The 20,054-nt window shown below is 50.1% G+C and overlaps 3 protein-coding genes across 3 annotated transcripts; 1 reads left to right on the top strand and 2 right to left on the bottom strand.

Moving 5' to 3' along the window:
* Window positions 1-1,842: 1,842 nt before the first annotated feature.
* On the bottom strand, window positions 1,843-4,924 carry NEUTE1DRAFT_91948 (uncharacterized protein; the record flags this gene model as incomplete). Its single annotated transcript, XM_009858355.1, has 2 exons — window positions 1,843-4,097; window positions 4,147-4,924. The coding sequence occupies 2 exons, from the start codon at window positions 4,922-4,924 to the stop codon at window positions 1,843-1,845; spliced, it is 3,033 nt and encodes a 1,010-aa protein (XP_009856657.1).
* A 4,567-nt stretch (window positions 4,925-9,491) lies between these two features.
* On the bottom strand, window positions 9,492-11,550 carry NEUTE1DRAFT_133533 (uncharacterized protein; the record flags this gene model as incomplete). Its single annotated transcript, XM_009858354.1, has 9 exons — window positions 9,492-10,017; window positions 10,089-10,127; window positions 10,192-10,389; window positions 10,467-10,574; window positions 10,675-10,744; window positions 10,811-10,897; window positions 10,983-11,050; window positions 11,413-11,449; window positions 11,497-11,550. The coding sequence occupies 9 exons, from the start codon at window positions 11,548-11,550 to the stop codon at window positions 9,632-9,634; spliced, it is 1,047 nt and encodes a 348-aa protein (XP_009856656.1).
* A 4,711-nt stretch (window positions 11,551-16,261) lies between these two features.
* On the top strand, window positions 16,262-19,659 carry NEUTE1DRAFT_105978 (uncharacterized protein; the record flags this gene model as incomplete). The annotated part of the gene is made up of 4 exons (XM_009858353.1): window positions 16,262-16,672; window positions 16,880-16,935; window positions 17,001-17,134; window positions 17,642-19,659. The coding sequence occupies 4 exons, from the start codon at window positions 16,262-16,264 to the stop codon at window positions 19,657-19,659; spliced, it is 2,619 nt and encodes an 872-aa protein (XP_009856655.1).
* Window positions 19,660-20,054: the final 395 nt, after the last annotated feature.

Genomic DNA, 20,054 nt, shown 5'->3' with positions numbered 1-20,054 from the left:
ACATATACGAGAGTCCCATTCCCTCGGGCCAGACGGCGCCAATGGTGATGATGAAACCACAGAGCAAATCGTTCGGCCAAACCAAAGCGATTCGGCACTTTCTGTGTGTATCAAATAGTGTTGCAGTAGTGTACCCAAGAAAATACAGGCATGTATCATATTCTGATCCTATCGATCGCTTCGACTTCGACTTGTGTGAATGCGCAAGAGAAATTGACTGGATTGTGGGATTGAATGGTGCATGCAGGGTGTATGCACCGCAAGCTCAAGTGCCGCATGCAAGTAATCCTTCCTACCAACCTTTGCTTCACCCGAGCGGCTTCGCCCTTGCCTCACCTCGTCTCATGCAGTGGACGCGGTCGTGGAACACAACGGGAGTTTGGGATTGATACACTACTAACACTCCACACGTCGTATATATGGGTAGATACTTACTTGCCAAGAATCACCGACGACTAAAGGTGCGCCAAAGGTGAATATATTCGAATGAGCAAGTGCAAGCAACCCGTGATTGAAGATTCCCGTCGGTCGCTTTGGGCAAGAGTCGTATCAGGAACCAATCGCGCTTCATGCTATATCTTCGGCCCTCAAGATATTGCGCCCCGGTTCCCGAGTTTAGCATCCCGTGTTCTATTAGAGTATTTACCAACTCCGATGAATTCTGGTAATAGCTGTACCTGGGATCAGTTACTTTTATGCTTACATCCTTTTCATGCTGGTCCCAGAATAGCATCTTAGCCACTATCTACGGGGAAGAACCTCACATCACCCAGGCAATCTATCTGATATGGCTATCTCTCACTCGATATGCTTCCACTTAAAATCACTCAGTTAGACATACTTTGTAGCGCCGGGTACATCAGTCTGGCCTTGACCAATCTTTTAGATAGTTTAATGCTCGTCGTAGGGTTTCTTGGAAACTATCAAACAGTGTAATACGATCAGCTTCAGAGAAACGGGTATCGGATGAGAAAAAACGGTAACCCGTAAGGTCAGAATATAAGCGAGCTTTAATCGATGTCATTATTGCAGTTTGGCCACTTTTTACACGTTGAAAGTTCCACAAAGTTATGTTAACAGCGAAAACCTGGTAAGCAACCTGGATGGACCGAGGAACCATTCACACTAGATCCGTCATAATTGACGATATACCGCGTTTATAACCCGCTTGTACGTTTTGGTTGTAATCATATCGGTATCTTATCTTTCCTCTTCCTTTCCTGTTGTCCCATTCCCGGTGTCCGAAGTCTCCCTCCTGCTTGCGCCTGGATCAACTGTATAGCATTTTCATAGCCATATGCTGTTATGTATGATTTTACCCTCTCTTGCTCCCTTCCTATTCATCGTCTAAAACCCGTTCCAGATTCCGCTTGTCTTGGTCATGAAAAAAACCTCCTCTTCCCTCTCCCCACCGTGATCCGAGCTTGACGATCAAAGAGAGTAAATAAATAGCAAGAAAAAGAGATACAGATACATCCTACACAAACATGTGAAGGACGTAGGAGAAAATAGAAGAACAGATATGATACAGCGCCTTTCTTCCGGCTTCGGCAGCAATAAACCAAAACCCATTCGACAACCAACCAACCAACCAACCAACTTGTTCATCTCTTCATAACCAGAAAACTCCAATCCCAAGAGGGGGGGTTCCTTCAAGAGGGAGCTTATCTATAATAAGCAAATGACCGCAGGAGCAAGTATGAAACAAAAAGAAAAAAAAACAACTCGGGTATAAGATCATCATTTGGCGCAAATCAATCGCATCCACACACACGAGATGCGGGTTAAAACAGAAACAATACAAGGACATCATGCCCGCGAATGGAAGTGAGCCCTCGTCATCTACACCTCCATGATGACTGGCCCTTGAGACTCGGCAACATACGACGTCCTAAGTTTCGATAGCAACTGCAGTTTGATAGGCGGTTCGTTCATTTGGGTCGGCGGGGATGGTGTCCTCGATGGCGTTCGCTGTGAAAGCCGGATTGGCTCTCTGTGTTCACTGTGGATCGGGCCTGGCGGCGGCGGCGGCGGCATCGTGGGAGCGGGCGTGGGCGCGACCCTAATGCTTCCCCTATTCCCACGAATGAGCTGACCAGATTCGACGCGATCCTGGATCATGTCGTCCAGCATCTTGCTCATCTCATCCACACTCTTTGTCCGTGTCTTGGTGCTGTTCATGAGCGACACCTGCTTACTCAACGTCGGCGTGGAACCGGTTGGGCTGCTGAGCGTGGTGTGGCCGGGGGTGTTGGCAAGGCTGTAGTTGCCATCATCGGAAAAGACCCGCGAGTTGCGATTGCTAGTCCTCGACTCGACGCGGTCCGCGTTGTCCCTTGATCTCGCCGCGCTCCGCAATGCCGCCAACATTCTGTCCTTGTCCTCTAACCGGGCCCGAAGCTCAATAATCTCTGCATCCTTTTCCCTAAGCAAGGTCGAAACGCTATGGTCCTCTCCCACCAGTATCTTATTCCCTGGGGTGATCCCGAGCGAGGTGCGCGATGAGCTTGCGCGGCGAGCCTGAAGAAGTCGCTTTTCCAGCGTTTGGATATATCGGTTCTTGTCCGCCAGATCTGCCTGCAACGCGCGATTCTGAGCCGCAAGCGAGGCTGTCCCATCTCCAAAGTCCCCTATGCTGTCCTCGTCTTCGGCCTCCGTTAGAGGTACTTCTGGCCCGGTACTAGACGACCGCTTTTCGAAAGATCTCCGGCCAATCGTTGAGGAAGATGATGCCATAAATGTAGACCTCTCCAAGAATGGCCTGCCTGCGTTAGAGGCGGTCATAACGGATCTTACCGACCCTACAGAGAACCGGTTGTTGAATGTGTTGAGCGAATAGGAGCTGAGTGATCCGTTAGCGTTGACTCCTATCGACTTTGAGCTGAGAATGAGCCGGTTCAAATGGTCGATCCTCTCTTTCAAGGCAGTTCGAGCCAGCTGCATTTCCAGCATTTGTTCTTCGTGGCGTTGCTCCATTTCCAGCTCTCGTGCCAGTTCTTCCTTCGCATCACGCTCCATCTCCTCGTCGGCTTCCTTTTGATTGTTGGCCTTTGCCTGCTTTTCTAATTCCTTTCGCAGTTCAGCGATCTCCATCCGATAGCGTTCCAGCAAGACCCTAGCATTGCCATCACCTCCGGCTCCGAGAGCTTCATCAGCACGTTTGGCGCGACTGACAATGCTATTTTTCGCTCGAGACGCAAATTTCAGTGTGTTAAGTGTCTCGTTGATGTGAGTGCTTCCTGCGGTACTTCCGCCAGCGCCGCACTGAATAGTGCAAAGAATGCTCACAAGCGAGTTTCCTGACAGCGCACCTTGCAATAATCGTGTCAGTTTGCTGTCGCGGTAAGGTAAATGTTTGTCGTCCTTGTCCTTGTTCTCGGAAAGCTTGGCGATGACCGTTCCAAGGGTCAACAAACTCTTGTTGATGTGTGAACCCTCTTGACGTCTCTCCTTTGTGTCAGCCGCCTTTTCTGACCCCGCCAAATCGATCAAGCTTAAGGTCGAAACTCGCACGCCACCTGGCAGCAGACCCTGTCGCTTACTCCCTCCCGAGCTATCTCCCGCGGGCACACGCTCCCTACTCTCCACCACAATCTGAACGACTGCGTGACTGCGTGAACTCCTGGCGTTGAACTGCGTACTTGCGACCCGGCGAGCTTGATCACCTCGTGCAATCACACGCAGGAGCTGCGTCGGACTCTGGACGATTTCTTCCTTGAGAGGCGTCGCATAAACACCCCGCTTGCTGTCTTCTCGCAGCTTGATCTCCTCTTGTGCCGGGGCGCCAGGACCATTACCCCCCGTTGCCATACTCAGTAAATCGTGGATCCTCTCGTTGTAGATCTCCAGGTAGCTGACCCGGAGCAGGAACTCTCTCGACGGCGTTTCGCGAATGTATGAGAAGATGTCGGTTATAGCCAACGGTATCACGCCTGGCGAAGAGGCTGTGCCCTGCATCGAAAATGTCTTTCCTGTACCCGTCATACCGTATGCAAAGACTGTGCCGTGGTATCCCTCCATAACTCGTCTGACCAAGCGCTTGGCACTGTGGTCGTAGACTTTTGAATTGTCGTCGTGGGTCGTAAAAACGTTATCTGCTTTATGATCAGCCTCTGTTTTCTGCGTCCTTTTTCCCGGCGCACTCACCATAATAATAGTCGCCTCCCTCCTTGCCGTTGTACGAGATGAGCGACCTCCTCCCGTCCACCATCCACTCCCCGTCTGTGGTGTGCTCATTCCCAGAAGCATCTGGCCGTACTCTTACGCTCACGACGACATTGCCTTTTGTTTCGGTCTTTGATTCGCGCTTGCTTTTGCTTCCTGCAGAGGTATCTGGTCGAGATTGCGTTGCCTCCATGTCTTCGTATTGCGTGGCTGAGGTCGAGTATGAATCTTGTGCGGATGAACTGCGGCTCTGGGGTGGTGATGCGATGCTGATCAAGCCATCCGAGTTTCTAGACCGGGCAGCCGTCCGGCCGTCACCGCTCCCGTTAACGAGGCTCCCCGTGCTACCGGAGAATTGGTAGGTCGGTGTTGTCGGTGTCTTTGATTTTCGCGACGAGGCAACGGCAGAGAGCGGACTAGGCGGTAAGCTGGTAAGTCGCCCTTCGCCGCGTGGTGGTTGCGGAAACGAGTTTATGCTGACGGATTTCCTCAGTGTTTTGGATGAAGCGTTGATGGAAGAAACAGCGCGCGGCTGGGGAAGGCCTCCGCCAGTTGCTGGTGATGCTGTAGAGTTGCGGAAGTTGGAAGCGCTTGATGGGGTTCGAAGAACACCAGATTTGGGTGTTGATGGCATCGCAGTGTTGGTTGAAACGGATAGTCCGCCTATGGATCTCCGCGTCTTGCCCATAGAAAGCGCAGGGCCAGCGGAGTTGGGTGGCCCGCTTGATAGCCGGGCCGGCTTTGGTACTGTGCTAGACATTGTGAGGTGTGAATATATTCAGCAGGGGTGAGTTGCAAATCCTGCACAAGCCACTTTTAGCGATGGGGCTCTCGTTGTCTGGTTGGTTTTATCGCCGCAAATCGACCGGAAGCTTGACGATGTCCATCAAGTGGGTTCTAGTTACGTGTACCACCAGCTTAGCCGAGCGGAAAACTCGAGTACAAAGCACTGGGCCAGGTACGTGATACGTCTACACCGGCACCGGTTGTGCCGTGGACCGAAGCGTTGGGTCGGACTTTGTTATTATGAAACGGTGCTCGGTGGGATCCAAGCAGAAATTCATAGGATATGGACCGGACTTGAGCCTAGACACAGGAACACATTGTTAGTGCCATGCAGCTGGGGCTTTTGAGGAACTTGGAGCCCCGGTGTTTAGACATTGCGGAAGGCGGAAATCGAAACGAAACAAACATGCCAATGGTGTACGCTGTGGAGTCACCTAACCGCAGTTGAAGGTATCAGGTAGTACGTCGACTCTCAAGGAAGCTCAGGCACACCGCACGGGCTTGTTCATCCCACTTGGCAACCCCGACCGAGACATGTGCAGGCGGTAAAATGTGTCTGGTTACTTACGAAGGAAGGGGCGGGTCGAAGGATCGTAGGATAGCGCAGAAATGGCGCCGATGATCTGCGACAGTTTCTTTCAGAGTTCTGCAGCCGCCACGAAAAGGAGGTGTGGCAACGTGGTCGACCGAACGGCGGCGGAAGATGTGCCGACTAATATTTCGCAAGACTCCCTATTCGAAGACAGAGGATGGAGACGGCAAGAAACGTGGGCTGATACGGCTCGAAATAACACGGATTGAGTGGCTTCGTGGTCGTCGAAGTGAATCGTGCTTCACAAGGAAACGAATCGGTTGCGTCCCGCAGTCTGGGTTGTAGTCGATTGCTTTTCGTGGTCGGTGAGTGTCGCCAAACGGATGATGCCAGTATGGAAGACCGTGGAGTGCAGTTGTGAAGGTGTGGAGGGGACAGCGCAAAAAGATCGGACGGCGCTGAAGTGTCTGGGCAGTGGTTGGCTTGTTGGTGTTCTGAGTGTCCACGGATGCGGGAAGTACCGACGTAGCAGGGGAGCACGGTGTGTATGGTGGACCTTTTTTGGATTATGGAGGTTGGCGACTGTTGTTGATGATGGACGACAAGCATGAAAAACAGCGAACGTTCTCGTGAGGTTGAGTATGCAAGAGGTCGAAGTGAGCAGAAAGACTGACTAAAAGACGGGAAAGGGTCGGCTGTCGGGTGCCCTACTCTAAGCGAAGTTCATGCCCAGACCCTCCAGCTTTGGACCTTTCAACCTAGCGGGAATCTCAAGGCCTGGCTGAGTTGCCGTTGCCCTGTGGCACACACGACGTATGCAGTCCCGTTCCCTGTGCGTGAAAAGCGCGGGGCGGTAAGTCCAGGTAAAGGCTGAGGCCGGGTGTAGTTGGTGTACACTACAATGTTGCGAGGTCGCTGTGATTGTGACTGGGACGCAATACTTTCCCCAGCGGCGGAGATGGAGAGCCTCCAATCAGATGCTGTCAATCTAGAGAATACCAGAGGATGCAGGTGGATGCAAGCACGGGAAAGCTTAATGAAGACGTCTGGTAGGACAGCGACGAAAACAATGATTGTCCAATCGTCGCTCTGCACTCAGGGGTTTTCAGTATTGGGTGCGTTAGCGTCAGGGTCTCATTCATTGCCTGGCCCAGGGTTCAGGTTGAAACTGGAGGATAATGAGAGAAAGCAAAGGAAGGGCACGACGACAAGCAAGACCCCGAGTTCGTGGGGAAGAGGAGAAACCTGGACGGGCAGCTCGAGATGAGCAGAACCCAAGACACCCAGGGCTCTGAAGAAAGATGAGTAGTTTAAGTTAACCTCCAGAAGGTGACAACTGAGACCCAGGGTTGTTCGTCGCCATTTCTTTTTCTGTTTCCATCTGCAACCTACCTACCTAGGTAACCACCTTCCTCCCATGGCACACAGTCCTAGAGTGCTGGCTTGTAGATTCGGGCTCTGAGTTCCATGGTACGCTCTCGGGCTCTATCCAACAAGTAGATTCATTGCCATTGTTAGTCGCGAACATGCAATTTGACGATGGGAACCATCACCGGACTCCTGTCCTCTCCTGCAATTCCATCCCAACTAATTCGACTCTGGGATTAATGAAGCTGAGCCGATTGGGAGGACTGCTTTGGGCCCGGCCCATTCACGTCTCCCAGGGGCATGCTAGCAAGGCTCCACGACCAGACAAGGGATCTTTAGCACGTGGGGTTTCCTTACACGACAACTACCTTTGCCCCCGTGTGATCACTGGTCAACGACGGGCGTTTGCAGATTTTATTTCTTTGCTTTTCTAGTGTACAACAATGATTTGGGGAGATGGGTGATGGGACACCGGCAGACATCATGGCACCTCGAGCAATAATGAGAGTCGTTACACCGTGATGCCCAGCGCATCTCGTGAGGCCGTGACAAGACAAGGTTGTGGTGTCGTGGGGTAGCAGCAGATATTTCGCATCCGCACTCATACCCAGGCCCTGAACGCTAACGGCATCTTCTCCGCTTGATATTAACCCTCCCATCACCACCTCATCACAACCCCATCGATCTCGACCTTTCCTCGGCCTTTTTTCGTGTCGACTTACTGCGATTGCCCTCTCGCACATGCAGATCACTTCAGAATTGTTTGCTGTGAGGCCCATTTGACCTATCAGGTCCCCCATGGGATCCGATCCACGGCCTACTGAGTGGGCATCGGAAGCACATCCATCTCCTACGAGCTACGGCGTGGTTTCCTTGCGTGGGCCTGCTGGGGCCACATCAATCAATCAGGTTTTGGTTGGGGTGCTGTTATCACATGGCTGGCCGCTGTTCCTCCGACACATCACAATTGAATGAAGCCTGCTACAACCATCCTCGAATCGCACACTCGAGACACGGCTGAGGACCATGGCTGATTCGAGGCGCAATTAAACTCGGGAAAAGAGGCCAGGTTATGTCATTAGTACCGGTGGGTTATGACAGTGCCTCGAGACAAAAGCCCCAATTTGAAGGTTCAACGCGCATTCGAGTAATTCGAAGCTGGAGTGACGAAGGTCAACCACAACGAGACAGCCTCCTCCATAGTAAGTGGAAGTATACCTCAAGTTACTAGGCGCTTCCAGGCGGAACTACACTAGTAGTGTACTTTGGTGCAAAGTACTTAGTTCCCCGAATCCTTCCTACTGCTCCCCGGGACCAATGCCCCCTTCATTGACGCAGGTACGTGCCGTGGGCTTGCAGATTGCAGAAAGAAGTATCGCTGCCCTGCAATGATGTGACGGGATGTGGGTGTTGCCCCAGTACACCAGTAGCCTTGCCACGATACGACATAAACGAAGGTTTTCCCACAAAAATACCAGGATGCAACTTGCGTTCTGATTTCTCCCATCGGCCCAACCGACCATGTCGCTGTTTACTATTTCCCGCTTGTCAATCTCAGTTTGCTGGCCTCTCTTCCCCTGAAGCTGCAGACGGGATGCAGAGTCGATTCAGATAGGTAAGATCTCAAACCTTCTTTCCAATGGACCTCAAGCAGGGGATGATGACTTCCCCGGAAAAGAGACAGACGTACTTCCATCCCTGCATCGTTGATAATTGACCTGAAGGAAAAGAAAGGAAGGGAAAAAAAAAAAAGAGAGAGAGAGAAAGAGAACGTCACTCAGCTTCCCGTCCGACCGTTCCAGCGTAGAATGCCACGCGAGCTACACATCTCAGACCAGAAAAGATCTACACTTGCTACAGGCTGCACGTAATCTATTTCCTTCTCGCCAAACCGGTCCCCACGGACATCGGCTTCCATATGCGCCCTCTATTCTCATTTTGATTTACTTGGACCGAATGAGCTGCCATCATTTCCAAGGCTATATTCGACATGAGCATTCCATCGGAAATTTTGGGCTGCTTTCAATCGTCATGTATGACGGACCATTTCCCTGGCAAAGAGATCCCGGATGGGCCTGTCCTCGATGCTACACTATGAACAACGCGCATCAGTGCATTGTTCGGTCCTTGCGAAAAGAAAAAAACAGATTTGCTCGTCAAGTCCCTTCCAGATGCACTACTTGCGTCCCTCCCTTGGTGTTCTCAATGCTGCCATTCCAAGCTGAGAATGACCTCCCCAATCTTGAAAAACAAATGGTGCTTTTAAATCCCCGTCAACTTAATAACTCCACGCTACCATTCAGCTGAGACCCCACCATGCCCCTGCACAAATGTTAACCCACACGGTACCTGCATAGCGTAGCAATGGTACCTATGATGCAGTAACAATCTCATCCTTCCCCTCCCCGCCAACAGATGCTTTCATGTTGCTTTGGGAAGAGTAACACTGAAACTTGGTGGTTTTCTACTTGGCTGGCGACGAGTGCCGTCAAGAATGGCACAGCCACTCTGGCAACAGAACTAAGCCATCGATCGGTTGGTAGAGATACAAGCCCCTGTTCGACTAGTCGCAACCACAAGTACCAAATGATTAAGCGGTTTAACCACGTCAAACTCTTCTTTCGTTGAATCAAGTCTGAAGAGAAGAAAAAGGAGTGGTATTATTCACCCATGTTGAACCTAAGATATCTCTATTAACGCTGTGCCTTATAATAGTCCCAAACAAATCACAAATCTTCCAAATAAAACAGCCTCCCGTCCTCCATGCCCATTCCATCTATCCTAATCATTGCGGGATAGCTTGACATGTCGAGTTACCATGATGCCTCCAGGTGCCTCGTCATCCGTAATCAGTATCTTCTTTTGACTTTCCGTCTCGAAGCTGGAGTAGTCGTCTTCTTGGCGTTCTCCCGCGGAGATCTCGGTCAAGATTATGCCGTTTCCGTAGCCGTTTGAGGAGGAAACATGCCCCCTACTATCGCTAGGCTGCTCGTAGTCGTCATCGGGCTCATTTTGGGTGCGGCGCTGCGTGCCCCTGGTGCCGAAACCGTAGCCGGCACCGCTTGTGCCATTGCTCTGTTTGTGGGAAGTGTCGCCGCCCAACCTCAACACCTCGCGAAGGAGTGGGCGCAGTGTCATCAAGCAGCCTACAATTAGTCCCATGCCGTCTGGTGGAAGAAATAAAAAAGTTAGCATTACAGCAGAAAAAAAATTGATGGAATCATCGGTCAAAACATACTTTCGGCATAACCCCAAATCACAATATCAGCAAGTGCATCTGAAACAATCAATCGGCTGTTAGTATGGTCCTGCGGTCAAGTATCCACTTCAACTGGACGTACAGAGGTAGTTCTCTTGGGCTGTGAGGTTGACGGTATATTTGAGCCGGACACAGGCCGATATGGAGGCAAAGAAGCCCAGGCCCAGCACGCAAATAACAGAAATCTTGGTGTTTCGGTTCAGCTGAACGTTCCAGAGCAGCGGGATGGGCATAAAAGCAGTGACCCAGTCTGTAAAGATGTTGACCGCAGTTGTGGCATCTGGTGAACGCATCCGTGGTAAGTACATATAGGTAGGAAATCGATATCTCTTCCTGTCTTTTCTGCACGCGACTCACAGTAAATGTCCGCCAAGTACTCCGCGGGTTTACACTTCGCCCCATCCTGTTGGGCATCTGTATCCCAGGCCGCGCTGACTGGATTGCATTGGAAGATGATGTAGAAGCCTGTGGTGACACGAGTGTCGCGTTGTCAGCCAAAAAAAAAATCCCCCGACGTCGAGTATAATAGCCGACACTGAAAAGGGCGGCTAGAAGTACTACTGACCCGCAATCATGTTCATAATGGTGAACATTGTCATGACACCGTATTGCACGTAAATAAAACCTTTTCGGTTCTGTTCACACCACCTCGTTAGTATCTCTACGAGCAGCCGAGATGTTTCGGATTGTATGGGACGAACCTCGGCGATTCGAATGAGCGCCAGACTAATGGACAGCTTGACAGGAATGATGTTGACGCAGTAAAAAACCTCAAACATGAAGAACCACTAATCTCCCACATCACGTAGTCAGCCGTCTATCCTTCTTCCAAGTCGGGAACGGTGCTGTTGGAGGTAGGGGGGGTTCACTCACGAATAGTCCTATTTCATGGTACTTTTGGTTCTCCGGCAGTGCCAGGGTTGCATTTGTGGCGCCAATACCTGTGAAGCCGCAAGCAATACAACCTATCGAAAGCACGGTAAAGCAAGGTAGTGCCGCGGTCATGCACCAGTCCTCTATACCCCATGCTGCATATCGTAATCGGGTGTAGACTCGGAGAACGTAGGTGATGTAGCCGAGAATACATCTGATTAAAGAAAAACTAAAGTAAGCATGCTGAGAATTCCCAACTGTGGCATGCTTCTAGAAAAGATGTTGCCGGATACGGATGGTAGGTAGGTAGATATTAGGGTAAAAGTGACGCTGATGATATGGGCGTCCATCGCAAGGAAGGGGAGGGTAGGTAGGTATCATCCAGAAGATAGATACTGCGGGAATAAGAGACACCCTGTTTCTGACTTACTATGAGACAAAGTCAGCCCGGTGATACGAAGTGACAACTTGATAGAAGCGTCGCGGAAATGGAAGAGGATGTTGGACGACTTACCATCGTGATGACAGCCGCGGCTACGTTCGGTCCGCGGTCCTCATAGAGCACCATGTTGAGTGCGGCGTGTGATTCTCCCGATTCTCACGGTAAACCGGTCTGAGGCGTCGAGACGAAACAAGAGTGTTGGGCGAGTATCGATGTGTATCTATTTTCGCGTTCTGGACCTTTGCTGACACACATTGCCAAAGACTCCAGACATGCAATGGACGGATACCAGCCTCTTTGTAAACTTTACTTCTGTCTACACTCTGCCTACCCACCCCTGAATCTGTATGGAGGTCGCAATGCCAAGATTAGAGTGTGCCAGACAGCCGCGATCTTAATGTTTGAACCATCAACTTACTTGAGCAAGCAAAACATACTTCAAGCAGCTAAGTTAGTACTGGTTGAGGTATAGTGTTTTTGCCAATCGGAAATTACCTCTAGGAGAAATTACGCGTGGGAAGAAAACTCGACGATCAGGAGGAGGGGGAGGGGAGGGAAAAAACTAGTGCCACTTCGCCCGCTGGGGGGACTATTTACACTACACCACAAGGCTTCGGCATTCGCTAGCATTCCCTTGGTTACATTTGTACGGATAATACCCGACGCGAGAGAGCTGGAACCTACGGTGCTGCACCTTTGGGTTTCTACTAGGTAATGACAACCCAGGAGAGTCTTCTCCGGTCGGTCTTGGCTGTATGTGCTCGAGGAGGTGAGCTTTCAACGCCTGAACCGGTAGTGAGAATTCGTTAAAGTTCCTTCGAATACTCTCGCGCTAGTGGGCTTCGCTACTGTGCCTCTCTGATGTGTACTGTATAGTCGATCTCGCTGTTCCTGACTTGGCTTGGGAATGATGATGATGGGCTACCATCTGACTGGTATGAAAAGTGTGTGGAAGAACTTGCGCTGTTCCTGGCAAGGGTCAGGTCTAAAGACGTGACCGCGGAAGCGGAGGGCCCGTGCCGGGGTGGAAGAAATCTTGGAGTTCTTCCTTGCTTAATGCCGACAGACAGCGAGCGAGCCCACTGTCACGCAACACTGACCCCCACAGACTTTGGCCCGGATTTGCACTTGCGCAGGGGTCTAGTTTTGGTGGCATGATATTTATACCCGGCAGCCGGCTGCCCGGCTACCGGGGCTTTGAAGTTCCATTTTCTGGGAAGCCGTTTACACAGTCTGCGTGCCGAATACCCAACACCCACAAAGTGCAGAGTCTAACGGCCTATATTGATTGTTTGCACTTTCAACGGTTGATACTGTACCCGTGTAGTCAGTGCGAGCCTAGATACACGCCGTTAGCTAGTCAGAACCCTGGAGCTACTGACACAACTGAAGCTAAAGTGATTTTAGCGCGGCAGGAATGAAGAGACCACAAGGTGCCCCTGGTCCGCCTTACGTGCAGGACACAGCTGAAGCACGACGGGAAGGTACGTATCTACACTACAATGCTCCAGCCCTGGTAGCGTCTACCAGTGCCATCGTAGTTTTTCCCTAGCTGACATCCAAACTGTCAAGTACCTACTGCTGGGAGTGTGTGGGGCGCATCAACTTGCACGCCTCGAGAGATAAGCTTCATTAGTACAACGCCAATGGGCATTCGTTTACATAGCTACGGAGAATTAGTTCCAATCTCTCGGGTTAAGGGAACTCTAGACTCTACCCCTGTTCATGCAATTCAATTCAGGCAGCGAGTTTTCTTGTAATAAGTAGGGTGTTGTTTGTAAAAGAGGGATCCAGCATAGACCCAAAGTATGTAAGAGTTTAGGGCTACTGAAGGACTGTGGACGGACCGAAGTGGGTCGCTGAGCCCCGATACAGGGGTATAAGTGGTCGCGCCCACCAAAGCTTGGCCCCTGTTAATGCAAAAATCGGGCCATTACTATTGTAATTAGCAGTTCATAGTTCAAGTATGGGTCTGCAAATCCGGCACTCAATTGGCTTGGCGCATGACAAGTAGGGTTTAGCACAAGGGGCGGTTGCAACTCCAGGGGTAAAGATTATAGTAACACACTCTAGTGTAGCGAGGTTGGATGAAACTCTACTACACCAAGTGTCATCAACGTCTTGGAAGCTAATTGCCGGCATCCAAACCCGGCGGTATGTAGCCGGTAACTCGGTCAAATACCTACCAAGTGTACGTCGAAACGAATATAACCGCAATGATCCTTGTGATCCATTGTCAGGGTAAAGTTGCTTCCCCTTCTCAATGTTATCGAAATTCATTCGCAAAGAACCGACGCAGCACTAGGTACCAGGCAAACGATACGAGACAACTATGAAAGAGCGGACGGGATCACAAGTTTTCTACCATCGATAGTCGTATGCGCTTGTTGAGTGGACAAGAACAGCTTATAATGTTAGGAATTATCGGTCTGTCTCGACATGGGATGGTTTCTTGACCGCGCGGGCATCTACGGTAGCGTCGACGTCTTGCTTTTCCTCCAGCTTTTCGTTGGAGCATCACTATCCCGATTATACTTCAAACTACACCCGACTGGAGCAAAAACAGCAAACAAAAACAAAGAACTGGTTGCGAGCTCAATGTGAGACACGTGCTGCATGCCATTCTAGGCGAGTGTCCTTCAAACCCCGGACCAACTAACACCAGGTCCCCATTGTGCTTATTTTCAGGATCGTTGCCTACAACATCGGATTGGGAAAGCACGCCCGGCCTCTGAATGCCAGGACAGCCCTATTTCGGGTCAGAAACTCATGGATCATGGCATAAAATAAGAAGATGTTGTCCCAGATTACTCCAGCTTCAGCATGGACCAGGGGGGTTGTGTTTGATATGCGTCTAACATAAGTTGATAATGGATGGCATCTTGTCTGGGAACTCTCCTGAGTTTGTTTCCCTTGGGTCGTGTTTCTCAAAACATCAGAAGTTGTCATCTGTCTGCAAGATTTCAGGGGACGCGTTTTCCCCTTAGCGGCATGGGCATTACAGTCTCGGCGTTGGTTTCGTCGGAATAAGAATATCCCGAGATCAGACCTCGAAGAATGAATAAGATACACATGAACAAGTGGAAGATGGAACAAAGGGCAAAAGAAAAGTATGCCAAGAACCGTTTGTAGGCTCTACATAGGAGTGTCGTTGAAGGTATCGAGTCAAACGATTTGGTAGTCACGTTGTTCCAGTCTTCGGCATCATTACATAATAATTGTACCTATCATGGAAACTGGCAGGCAAATCTTGTGTCGTCCTCCCGATGCTAAGGCAACCAAATATCTCGGGTAAGGAACCCATGGAACTTGTAGTGAAATAAGTTGAGAAGCTACTTTCCCAGATAACATTAGGTTAGTATGGATTAGGGAGGGTGGGTTTGATATGAAAACTGGAGTCTAACATGGGATGATGAGATATGGGGTTCGAACGAGGTTTTACCTCGCAGCGGATCGGTCTTTCTGGTCTTTGTACTCCTTTTAGGTTCTTTGCGATTTCGAAACAGCTTCAGTTTCTTGTCGAGGTCCCAAGGAAAACATGCAGGTTCTGAGTTGGCGTTTCTACTTGACAACTGTTCTGTTGGGTAGACTGGCATCCAAATTCCGGCTGTGCGATGTTGTTTGTGCATTGAGAAAGAAAGAGTGAAAGTTGATTGGCAGTTGAAGTCTTTGCAACGGCAAATGCATGCGAGTGAGTTGATTCAGGGGGGTAGCTTGACGGCATGTGTGGTTGTTGTACCGATGCCAACCGACCACCAACATCGCCACCAGGGGCAGGCACGGCAGTGTCCCGCATTCAGTAGTAGCTGGCACCTAGGCGAAAGGAGCTTTCTTTATTCAGATGTGTTCCTGCCCAACCAACTTTTTTTTTTTTTTTTTTTTTTTTTTTCCTGCCCCTTCTCACTCATATTCTACTAGTGAAAGCGAGAAGATGGTGCATGGTGAGTCATCTATAATGACCTCAAAATGCGGTTCCCCTCCTTACAGAACCTCAAAATAGACAAGTGCTACCGTCAGCACTTGATAAGAATGGCAGTGTGGTTGTGCGATCTTCCATAAGCTACATGATGAAGCTGATGTTGTTGAAGCTATCACCAGATCTTGGCATTCGTTTGTACAAGCAGTATCCTTGTCTGTGAACTGTGGGTTCATCATGCATTCGCAGCATCAATCGTATGCAGCCAATTTTTAACAGGGTTAGGGTTGGATACTGTGCTTTTCCCGAGGGTGTTTGCGAGACGCATCACTCCGCCGTCTTTCTATCATTTCTTCGAGTAAGTTCGTCACTTCAATCCACATGAAATAAGTGCCGCAGTGATCGACGACGGGACTGCGAGGTTTCTCCAGACTTTCCACTTAGTGTGCGTCATGGCCATATGGAAGGGGAAGGAATAACCTCCGGCGCTTGGAACTGGCAAGATCGATCGTAACGCTTTTACAGGCAGCGCAGGCATGTAGCGAAAAATAACAGAAGGCACGCAGGAAACAATTCCGTGATTTTCTTTCACCAGATGCTGGATTGTGAAGGACGTTTATTCAGTCATGTTGGTTCATCTATGTCGGTCTTGGTTGGTGTTGGTTCACCTTTCTCGACAAAGACTCGCGCCTCGCACAGAAAAAATGTGAGCGTGATCATTGTGAGTTAGCCGCCCGGGTTGGTGTCCCGTTCCAGTCATGAAAACCAGGGACAGAGAGGCAGGTCAGTTCCTTTCCATGCGTATATACTTGGCAGATTGACTCGGACATCCACAAGAACAAAAGCAGAAGCCCAAGCTCGAATTCATTCCTCTGACGAACGAACATTTTCCAGTCTGGCAAGGCCTTGCCTCCTACCACGATGTCTGCCCAATCCAATATCATCGCGCCAGCGGAAAATTCACCCGAACCAACGGAGATGGCAGGCTATTATTCCCCATATCGTACCGGCCATGCTATGGGTGCCTGGACGGATCTCCGTATGAATGTCCGTCCCGAGTCTGGCGACTCCGTAAGAATGGACGCATTTGCAGCCCTTCAGTTGATTATCAAGGTAGCCTATACGGTCCAGATGTTCGATGAACTCCAGCCATACCTAGTGTCCCAGGAGCAAACCGCAGCCAAATACCACGACTTTTTTGATACAATGTGTGAGTATCTCCTTCTTTGCCATCTACGAAAGGTCTACGAGGCAACGCCGAAAGTAGCGTCAATACAAGTGTTGCATAGCAAAATACTTGCATACTCGATGGTACTACGGGATACGTACGAGGTAAGTCCTGGATGGTGTACCGCACCCCTCTTATCATGAGACGAGCGATAGCTATAGCGAGACGTCTAACACAGCATAAATAGTCTTTAGTAAGAACCAGGAACCCGGATTCGTAAGGCAACACCAATTTTCTTTCCACGCTGCAAGACACTGACTCTGGATTCCCTTTTCTCGGTACTTAGGCAAGAGACGAAGCCAAAACTGCAGCAACTGCATAAAATACTTGAAGTGATCCTGGAGCCCAGCTTTCTCCGAACAATATGGTACGCATTCATGCTTACGATATGAACGGATGGATGTCATGCTAATACACTACGCCACCGTACAGTTCCGAACAAGAAGCAGCTTTTCTTTGCAACTGCAGCCACTTTACCTCTGGTTACCTGCCTCATGAGGATATCGAACAAAACGTGTGTAACCTGGTAGTCGCCCTTCACGATGATGGTGAAGCTGGACTAAGACGTGAGCCGAACAAAATCCTCGGCCTTTTGCCCGAGTTACCAGATGGACTGTTACCTCATATCCGGATGTCCCGTCCCAGATACAATGACAAATTTTGGGATTTTAGGGAAAGTTATGTGTACCGGCCTCCAATTGGCGTTCTTCGATCTCATATTTTGAACAGCTTGAAACTCAGCCCCAAGCGAGGCGGTCGGTATCATCGCATTCGGAAGCCCAGTATGAAGAGCGGTGCGCTTCGATGGATACTGGCAACTGACAATGACGGAAGCACTGAACCGGAGGATGGACGTAGGGTCTTCATAAACTGGCTTCAAGCGATTCCGGAGAACAGCACAGAAAACGCCACGGCCCAGAAAAATCTTTTCTGGATTTCTGGTCATCCTGGTGTTGGTAAAAGCGTTTTGATGAGGCTGATCGTTGATACGGTTCTTCGCAACCGTTCTATTCTCAAGCCCATCGGAAATACAGGAGATCGGGACCCAATTGTACTCTTCTACTTCTACCAAGACCGACAAGATCCGTTCTACAACACCCATCGGTACATGCTCAACGATCTGCTTCTCCAACTCTTCGAGCAAGAGCCATTGGTGCTTGATAGTATCTTCATGCAAAGGTGGTACAAACTACTGGGCATGAGCGATGTGGATGTTCCTCTACCCAGCTACATCCCTCGAGAGGCATGGAAGGACAACTTTATTCCCACGGAAAACTCGCATTGGTCAACCAAGTGGTTGGAGGAATACTTCATCGCGGCGTTGACCGGGTTGGATTCGTTCAGACCGGTTTACATATTTTTGGATGGACCATCAGGTTTCAGAACGCAGACCTGGGAGGATAACAACGCGGACTATTTCCACTTCACGAAGTTCATTGAGAAAGTTCGCAACATCCAACCTTGGCACAAAATCAAAGACAGAGAACAAGCCGGGGGTAATACAGCTGCCATGCCCGTAACGAATTCGATCAAAATCATCGTAGCGAGTAGACCGGAAAAAGACTTCCACGACTTCCATCTTGCTCGCAAAGTCATCAAATCTGGGTCAGTCATGACAGTTGGCGTGGAAGCGCCGATGCTTCGTGTCCAGGACATCAACGGCAATGACATGAAACTTATCTGCCGCCACAGGTTCGGCATGTTGGAGAAAGGTTACAGCACGAAGACCCCGAGATGGCGTCAGAAGAGAATGGAAGAGACGGTGGAAGAAATTGTGAGGGAAGCCAACGGGTGTTACCAAGTGTTACAAGACGCTTTGGATCGTCATTCCCAGACCAAGTTTGATGAAGATGGAGAAGAAGTGCCGTCTTGTTGGTCCTCCTGTTTTCCATGCTATGACAGCAAAAATGATTTGTGCTACAATCAAGAATTGGAACTCGGAAGACTTCACGAACGCGATGCCCTTCTGGTCCGGGACAGAACTGATGCTGACGTCCATCTACCAAGATCATTCAGGCTCTACAGCTCCATGCTTTCTCAAATCTGTTGGGTCAACCAACTCAACGACTCCCGCGACATCTCATACTATCTCAACCTTATCCTCGCCCACAACCACTCCTATCGTTTCACCTCGGTCCGTTTGAAAAATCGGCCCCTGTCCCTCCTTGAAGTTGTTCTGGCTAAGGGGAACAAACTGCCTCTCTACCCCTCAACAGAAACAGTTGACCGCCTCTGGCAAAATTGCCAATTAACAGCCAACAAACTCAACAAGGACCTATACCCCTTCGTCGTGCTGAAGGATATGGAACCTCATCACCAAGTCTTGCCTCCCAAAAGCTTAAAGTCAGGGAATGGCAAGACCATATACGAGGAAAACGACTACGCCGACCTCATCCCCTTCGCCAACCGCGCCATTGTTCCCATCCATCCGCGTTTCATAGATTTCCTGGTCTCCATGCCCGAAGGCATCGAGCTCCTCAACCGAGACTGTGGCTGTAACAATGACCAGTTTACCCCCAATGAGGATGGCAAGTTAGTCTGCCAATGTACCTCCTCAGACCGCCTGCAATGGCACGAAAAACGAATCAAACGATTACTCTGCGCTTCCCTCTTCGAACACCGCTTCTTGCTTCCTACCCTACAAGACATAAGGCCAGTCTACAAAAAACACGTTCAACTGATTGAGTCCTCAAAGGAACTTTGTCACTTGGCGGATTTGGTAGAAGGGGATGATCCTATCGTGCATCTCCGTGTGGTTCCGCGTCCGGGTCCGGCCCCTTCCGCCTCTCTTCTTCCACCTACACAATCTCCACCTTCCGCTTCCACCTCCTGGGACATGGAAGGAAGATGGGGTGGATCTGGAAGGAAAAGAGGTTGGTTTCCTCGGGAATGGGTGGAAGAATTTTCGATGAAGGAGCCGAAGGGGCTGTGGGGGAGGTTTTCGGAGATGTTTACCTCTGGCAAAACGCAGGCACCGAATATTGAACTGCAGAACCAGGAGGCGCGGAAGATGGTAGCGGATACTTCCTCTATGAAGAAGGAGAAAATCACTGGGAACACAACTTCTAGGAACACGGAGATGGAAGGGTGAGGGGATGAGGTGTTGAATGTACCTGCAAAATAACCGTCCTCCTCCACCGCACTACCTATCAAGCCCGAGTGGAAGAAGGGGTAGTGAATAGGGAGAGTGACGGAAGAGGGGATGTAGCTGCCCCTGGTGATGCTATGTAGGATGGTCAGACAGAGAATTTGATACTGTTTCTACTTGTTGAGCATGTGATCATCGTGATATGTAGCAGCACCTCTCACTCAAACCAACCTCACTCCCTCTCCCACACTTCCCTCCCGTCCAAAACACCATCATTGCTCCCTCACCCACCGTCCTCCGTCATCTCCCCACACCTGTTTAAACCTCAACCCAATCAACTCCCTCCACTTCTTCGTACTCCAGGCAAAACACTACCCGCAACCTCCCCCCCCCCCCCC

The sequence above is a fragment of the Neurospora tetrasperma genome, assembly GCF_000213175.1.
Source record: "Neurospora tetrasperma FGSC 2508 unplaced genomic scaffold NEUTE1scaffold_81, whole genome shotgun sequence".
NCBI classification, from domain to species: domain Eukaryota; kingdom Fungi; phylum Ascomycota; class Sordariomycetes; order Sordariales; family Sordariaceae; genus Neurospora; species Neurospora tetrasperma.
The sequence above is the reverse complement of the archived record's forward strand: the minus strand, read 5'-3'. Positions and strand labels throughout refer to the sequence as shown.